This window comes from Octopus bimaculoides, chromosome 9, assembly GCF_001194135.2.
Source record: "Octopus bimaculoides isolate UCB-OBI-ISO-001 chromosome 9, ASM119413v2, whole genome shotgun sequence".
NCBI lineage: Eukaryota > Metazoa > Mollusca > Cephalopoda > Octopoda > Octopodidae > Octopus > Octopus bimaculoides.
Genome location: NC_068989.1, coordinates 28,280,570 through 28,288,816, shown reverse-complemented (window position 1 = coordinate 28,288,816; position 8,247 = coordinate 28,280,570). Strand labels below are relative to the sequence as shown.

Genomic DNA, 8,247 nt, shown 5'->3' with positions numbered 1-8,247 from the left:
GTTGAGTTTGATGATAAGCTCCTTGAGGCATTACTTGAAGAAAATCCTGCATTATCAGTTGAAGAATTGGCAATAAAGCTTTGTTCAAACCATACAACTGTTCATCGTCATCTTCAACAACTGGGAAAGTTTCCTAATCTTGAAAAATGGGTGCCTCATGAATTGTCCGAAAGCAACCACAAGTCCCGAGTTGACATCTGCTCTTCTCTCCATTCTCGCGAACCCATTTCACCCTTTTTGGATAGACTTGTGACTGGTGACGAAAAATAGATCTTCTATCGAAATGTTAAACGTCGTAAACAGTGACTTGGTAAAAGAGAAAAAGCTCTACCACAACCGAGAAGGGAACTTCATGGGAAAAATGTTCTTCCCTCTACCTGGTAGGATTGGAAAGGAGTAATTAACTTTAAATTGTTACCACCTAATGCAACAATCAATGCTCAAGTCTACTGTCAACAATTAGAAGGTTTGAACCAAGCTTTGAAGAAAAAAAGACCCACTTTAGTGAATCGAAAAGGTGTGATGTTTCATCAGGACTATGCGTGACCCCACAAGTAAAGATCACATTGCAGAAGATCGAAGAGCTTAGTTGGGAAAAAATTCCTCATCCACCTTATTCTCCCGATTTTGCTCCTTCAGACTACTATTTGTTTCGTAGTTTACAGAATCATTTGGAGAACATAACTTTCGCAAGCCAGGAGGAGGTCGAAACTGACATTTCAGAGTTCTTCGCTTTGAAACCAAAAGAGTTTTACATTGATGGGATTAAAAAGCTTGTAAATAGATGGAAGGAAGTCATAGATAATCAGGGAAAGTACATTGATGATTAAATTTCAATTAAATATAACATTTGATCACTTATTTTTTTATTCAAAATTCGGATAGAACCTATGGGATGACTTGATAGATGCTAGGCATCTTTGAAGCTGAAATACAAGGTAGACTTTTAAAATTAACGGTAATATATGTTGAGAAAGTTTTTTGTTTTACCAGTACAATAATAAAACTAACATCACAAGTCAATCCCCAAATTATATTAACTTAAATTCTTTTCTACTATAGGCACAAGGCCTGAAATTTTTGGCGAGGAAGCCAGTCGATTAGATCGACCCCAGTACGTAACTGGTATTTAAATTATCGACCTCGAAAGGATGAAAGGCAAAGTCGACCTCGGCGGAATTTGAACTCAGAACTTAAAGACACGAAATACCGCTAAGCATTTCGCCCGGCGTGCTAACGTTTCTGCCAAGTTTTTTTTTTTTATTATCAAAACTACTTTTAGAAGAAAATTTACGTATCATAATCTCAATGGCTGATAGATACACATAACGGAGACGATAGAGGCCAATCAATATCAACTAGAAAGAATAACGTGTTTTTACTGTATGGTAAGTGATCCAAATCGAAATAGAAACTTAAGAGATGATATTCATTGAAGGGTATTTCTCACGATAATTCAGGCAACAAATTGAATAGTCTGAGCAAGTAAAGTTTTCTGAAGAACATTCGTACTGAATTTCCCTCCTTTATTATTCACTAATATTAAACACGCCATCTCTTTCTGGTAGTGGCGGTAGAAACTAAAAGAAAAAAAAAACTGTTTTGGAGAAAAGGAGTTATTAGTGTATAAAGTTAATGCCCTTCTCCAGTGCTATTTGTGACGTAACTGAAATAAAGCATCTATAAAAGGAGAGTGAAACTAGGTTATGAACTCTTATGTTGTGCTATTTGCACTGTTCAGAAAAAAAAATGTACAAAGCACGTCTTTCAACAGTACTTATTTACGACAAAGGAGATCGGATCAGCTGAAGTTATATTTTTACCGATCAAAGAGTATCTGAAGGTATAAGAACTGCCAAACTTTTCGATCGCTGGTTGCTGGCTGTCTTGTTGACTCAATTACGACTTATAGAAGGAAGTATAAGAAGTCATTACTAATACTTCCGTTTATTATTGTACAAATTTTCATGAAGCATATCACTTAGAGGAGAAAAGGAGTACCTCATATCTATTTTAAGGGCCTGTGAGACCAGAAACTTGGGCCGAATGTTTGCAACAGAAAATATTCTACTTAAGACACCTAAGAACCAAGATATGGTGTTTAAACTGGTCGATGGATTAAATCTACTACACGAAAATAGGAACATTTTCTCTGACGTGATTCTAACCAGTTTGCATCTACAAAATTCCATTCTAGGTCAACCTGAAATTGTAGTTGGAGGCCTTTTCCCAAAGTATCACATTGTAAGATCGCACCCGAACTATGCAGTTGTTAAGTGAACTTCTTATCCATACGGCCATACTCGGTAAGAAAGTTTATAGCAGTTTTGTTAAGTGGAAAATCTATGCATTGTTATAGAATCAGTTTTAATATTTTTATTAAATGCTTCGGTCATCTGTATACAAGTTTCATTTCAGGTTGTACTATCTCACGTTATAATTGCCTCGGACAAATGCCCAATCATTACATAGTCAACTCGAATCTCTGTGACCACGCAATAAATTTTTGATTTTCTCTTGAAAGATTGATATTTTTTTTATTCAGAGTTCTTTGAAAATTATGCTAGCAGTTTAATATTTTCTAAATCTCATTCTTTTACTGGTTATTCATAGTAGATACTGCCAAGAAATCACTTCGCATGAACAATCTTTTACATTCAATTTTTAAAAAAAGCTAAGAAAACTCTCAAGTTTGTGTTTTATACCATTGCATACCAAATCGCGATGTGAACTTGTCTGTCAAAATTCTGTCATCTCTTATCTGGGATGTAAATATTATATAATGTAAGTCAATAATGAATTTAGAATTCTATCTCGTATAAATATTAGTAGACGAGAAGAAACAGACGAACAGACAATCTAATTCACTACTAGAGTAACGTCTCCTTTAACGAAGATAAGTCGATTGGAATAATGATTTATTTTCAAATTAATTAATTTGACGATAAAGCGGTGCATCTGTAATATCGAAGAGAACTAGTGAAAAGCTATGTGGCCACATTACGAAAATATTAAGCTTTTATACGTGTGAAGTTATTTAATAAGCCGTAAACAAGTTTTATTATGTTTATCCCACACAAGTTAATTAAGATATGATTGTGTTGGTATGAGAAAGTTCTGTTTATAATATTTGTGTCTTAGAATCTACAGTAATTCTCTCTTTTATAAAAGACCCGGTTATACAATGAAATATGAATTGATCAGTGTTTATTTAATTAAACGCATTCAATAAAAAAAGAATTGTATCGGAGTTATTAAAGTGTACGTTCAGTTGGCCCAAGATTCGTTGTTTCACATCCCATCAACAATACTTCGCTATGCCCTTCGTAAAGATTGCCCAATATTTACATCAGTAAAATTCTTATTAAATTAATGCACCAATTAATGTTTAATTAATTAGTGTTTTGCTATCTTGTAGTATTGGGAAATAAATCCAAGATTGACCATGCGATAGAATATTTCTTGAAGTAAAGCAGAAATATATTTCAACTGCTAGCTGTTTTGGAAGCTATTTTAAGCTTTAACAATGTGATCTGTAGAATTTATGGCAACACTAATTGATGAAGAGAGGAAAGCATGATTTACTAGATAACACAATACGTTAACGGATTTCATTGGCAAATAACTCTGATGAATTCAACATAAGGGTGAAGTTGGGAATTAAGACGTATACAAGATATTGTTATAAGATAATACTATTATATATCTCTAAGCTACAATTCACACACACACACACACACACACACACACACACACACACACACACACACACACACACACACACACACACACACACACACACACACACACACACACACACACACACACACACACACATACACACACACTTTTATATTATATATAATGTATATGATATATAGTAATAGGATATAATAATATATAAGAAATTGTAAGTAATATACTTACTCTCTTTGCCTTTTCGTATTCGTGTTCTACGTCAGTGCCGAAGAAATATCTATGTTCTGCTGTAACATTGGGGAAGTAGAAAGAATCTTTGCAAACACATCGGTAAGAACCTCTTCGAAAACCGAGTCCTCTGATGGGAATACACTAGGCAGAATAGAAAAAGTCACTATAAGACATACAGCGTAACTTTAGGATATTACATATACATGAGTAGGTAAAAAATTATGCGCACTCTTCCTTCTGTAATTTATTAACAAAAATAAAAAAAACAAAAAAGCAGTGGTTCAACAATTACACCATTTTCGATACACTTCTTTTAGTGGTCCACAAGCTTGCTTATTCCAGTGGAGAAGGTTTTCGGCAGGTTGCGCATCCATTTGCTCAACGCTTCCTGTACTTCTTCGTCTGTAGCAAATCGACGACCGTGTAAAGGATGCTCGGGCGCTGTCCAAAGAGGGTGAAAGCGGAAGGAGCAAGATCTGGATGGACTTTATGCAGGCTATTCCAGCAACTCGAAACCCAGTTTTTCAGTAGTTTCAACGGTGTGGGTGACTGTATGTGGAATGCATTGCCCTGCAACAACACTTGTTTTAACAATAGACCTCGGCGTTTGGTGCAAATTGATGGTTTCAGTTTGTTGCTCAGTAGTTCACTGTAGCCTACACTGGTGATTGAATTTTATTCTCGCTGGCGTCTCCGGGTGTTTCCACTCCATACTCTGCTTTTTGAATCCTGGTTCGATGTGATGGACCCAGATTTCATTTCCTGTGACTACTCTAAAACGCTTCGCTTTCATCATTGTTGTGGTCGAGTAAGCGGTGTGTTGGCATCAGTATCGATCTCGCAAAGACTTTACGGAAGCAAAGCTTGCCGTGGATGATTTCTAATCGACTAGTTTTCAGAGAACATGGCACTTCATTGTTGGCTACTCGCCGATTCGCCAGAAACATCACTCGAACTTGTTGAATCTTCATGTTAGTGATGGAAGTTGATAGACGTCTTGCTCTCTCTTTGTGCTTTAGGCTTGTGTTCCAGATATGCTATGTCGATGGCCATGTCTGGAACGTCTTTGCGTATAGTCTGCTCGATCAAAGATAACTGAAGGTAAGGAACAACAATGAGAATAATTTCTACTGATATATATATATATGACACGAATGTCACAAAATGTTTTTTTTATAATACCCGTCTATAAATGAATTTCTACATACGAATTCTCTCTTCCGAAGAAGGCAATTGTAAAAAATAATACAAACTCAAAACAATGTAAAACACATAATGTTCTTATATAATATCTTCTTTAAAAAGAACTTAATATAAGATTTGCTTAGCGAGTCGGGTGGAACACGAGTTTTTCAATTTCATTAACTCCCAGTAGAAACTACTATAGCCGTTGGCGTGTGAAGTAATTCCAGTTTTGAATAGAAACTCAGTCGCAGTTTCGTGTCATCGTCAACATTTCACACTCTATAATATCTAAAGCTGAAATAGAAAATATATATTTTATCATTTAGGCAGAAATACTTCTAGAAAAGGCTCTGCTTCTCTCTCTCTACCACTTTCTGTCTCTCTCTCCCTCCTCTTTATATATATATATATATATATATATATATATAAATGGAACAAAAACGCAATAGAAGACAATAAAAACATTCGGATACATAGACGATACAAAGGCGGACAAGAGAAACAACAATATAGAAGGACAGGCAAAAAAGACGGGTCATTCGTGGCCTTCTTTCTTCAGTCAAGTACCAGACGTCACGACCATTTCGGGCAGTTAGACTTGAGCTGGTTCGATCTGGTTGCCCCACAAAAGTCTAAGCTTAGAACATTAGACCCCTTTGTAAGAAAGCTAGCGAATGTGTACGACAACGAAGACAAAAAACGGAGAACATGATACACAATTGCGAATACAAACAGCAAGAAATAGCAACAAGTGTCTTCGACTGAGAACGAATCAAATTGAGCTGGCGTGTATGAAGTGAAAACCTAAAGGCAGGAACATAGGATATGGACATAAGAGGTGTTGGCGGTCGGTGGTCAGGCCAAGAAAGAAAGATCATGGCTGATCGGACACCGATCACGTGGAAGGAGAAGGGATGGGTAGAGGGCAGCGGGATTAAAGGATCAGAAAAAACCAGAGACAAGAAAGGTACAGGGGAGATAAACGAGTAGGAAATAGTGGGAGTTAAAAAAAGAGAGGACCAAGAAATGTGAGATGGGGACCAAAAGATAGAGTAAGAGTCGTACAAAATTTAGATACATAGCTACTCTTAGGTGAGCACAAGTGTGTACGTACGCCGCTATATGTATATATAAATATAAAAATGAAACAAAAACACAATAGAGGATAATAAAAACATTCGGACAGATAGACGATACAAAGGCGGACAAGAGAAACAACGATTAGAAGGACAGGAAACTAAGAATATACAAGAAACAATATTTCGAGGGAAATACTAATACATCTAAGGATGTAGTCAATATTTTTTGAAATATTTTGTTTCCTCGGGATATGGAATAATATTTCTATAGAAATATAAACATTTCTGAAGGAGTAAACATTCACATGAGTGCATTAGAGATGTATACACATACCTAAGGTCGTGTACTACCCACTCAATGACTTTCGGGGGACGATAAACAAAGTTGGAATGTAAAGGAGAAAAAACTATTCATAGTTACTTTAAATGTAATGAGAAAAGGATAAAAACTATTTTTGTATCCAGTAATTCGAACTACGGTGTCTGAAAACGTATGTAAATTTATCTCAGATGAATTCAAATGTGAAGCTACTATGTTGTTTAATGAGTATCTTCTCAAGCCAGGGGCTTCAGCAACGAAATGCTCAACAACCTTAAAGCCAAAGTAAACATATTTTTTTTCTCTAATCACAAGAATCCATAAGATTGTTCGTTGTCTAAAGTTTTCTAGTTGTTATTCAAAGCAAATCTATCTATTGCACATAACTTTTACCAGCCGAAGAATTGAACTTAATGCCACCACTTCTGTGGCATTTACTAACTGCGGGATTCATTTAGAGCTTAATGAACAAGCTCAACCCTTAATCAATACTTAAGTTCCTTGGCTACGTAAATAAATAAATGATGGCGACAAAATACAAAATACCAATCCGTCGAGTATTATATGGTACCATATACACTTAGCTATCTACCGCCTGTCATGCATAGTTTGCATTATTCATACTTAGCCCTATTATATATTCTGCGTTTCGAGCATCACAGAAGTAAATATAAGTTTCTGAAAGGCCGAAATTGTATGCAGTTTCCTCTCCAAGTTGAAACCATTTCTTCAGCTTTATCTTGGTAATTTTGTTCACACAAGGACATTTATTGGTCTGAATTCCCATCTTCCATACTCTAAAATATAATTGGTATCTGCTGAGTCGAGAAAGAAACCAACGATTTTAAAGCTTCATTTAGAGATTCGCCAATAAGCAAATTTGTAAATTGGCACATGAAATTCTATATGTTTAACAATGTTTCACACAAACATTCTCTGCCTTTTTTCGTCACTGATTGATCCGGTTTCACCTGGTTAGAGACTGTCATGTCGAATTTCTGTCATTCTGCGAGCAGCTTTAGAAAAAACTCCTTTGTAGTTATCTGTTCATTACTATGAAACGAAAACCATTTTTCCCTTTAAGAAATATATTCTCAAGGGCCACACTTTATCGAAAGTTTATTTCAAGATAGAAATAAAAAGAAAATAAAGACAGCTTTCAAATAGTTTTAATTTTCCAGAAAATTTCTACGTAAATCACTGCAATTCCCCAAACATATAACAATTGATAAATAAAATTCTGAAACTCTTATAGCATAGTTTATGCGGAAAAATCAGGACAACACAAACAAGAACGGTTTTAATTAAAAAGTTTTTGCTCAAACACAACGAAACAACGTTATGGAAGACGAAAGTGAAACCTTATGATTGGCTGGGTGAGATGATAACATAATTTTCATTCTAAAGTGCTTGTCTAAAGTTTGGAATGTTAAATGTAGAAATAAAGTGATGAGCAAGGATCGAAGTCTAGATTTGTCTGCTACTCAAGGGTTTACGGTGGTATGGTACTGATGTGCTGATGAGGAAACTTGCTGTACATACATACATACATACATACATACATATAGTTTTAATATATACACATATATACATACATACGTACATACATATATTGTGGATACAATGAACAACTCATTATAAAAAATGAAAAAAGAACACAGGAGGGACACGGTGTGACTGTGTGTATGTGTAAAAATGCATAAATACATACATGTATATATATATATATATATA

General features: G+C 35.3%; 1 protein-coding gene across 5 annotated transcripts in view; it reads right to left on the bottom strand.

The window, feature by feature from the left end:
- The window catches only part of LOC106877599 (probable G-protein coupled receptor CG31760), a 1,064,573-nt gene that overhangs the window by 139,738 nt on the left and 916,588 nt on the right, over nucleotides 1–8,247 (bottom strand). For all 5 annotated transcript variants that reach the window (XM_052970509.1, XM_052970508.1, XM_052970506.1 and 2 more), the window contains one exon: nucleotides 3,928–4,071. In XM_052970509.1, the coding sequence (XP_052826469.1) occupies nucleotides 3,928–4,071 (144 nt within the window). The remainder of the gene's footprint in view (nucleotides 1–3,927; nucleotides 4,072–8,247) is intronic.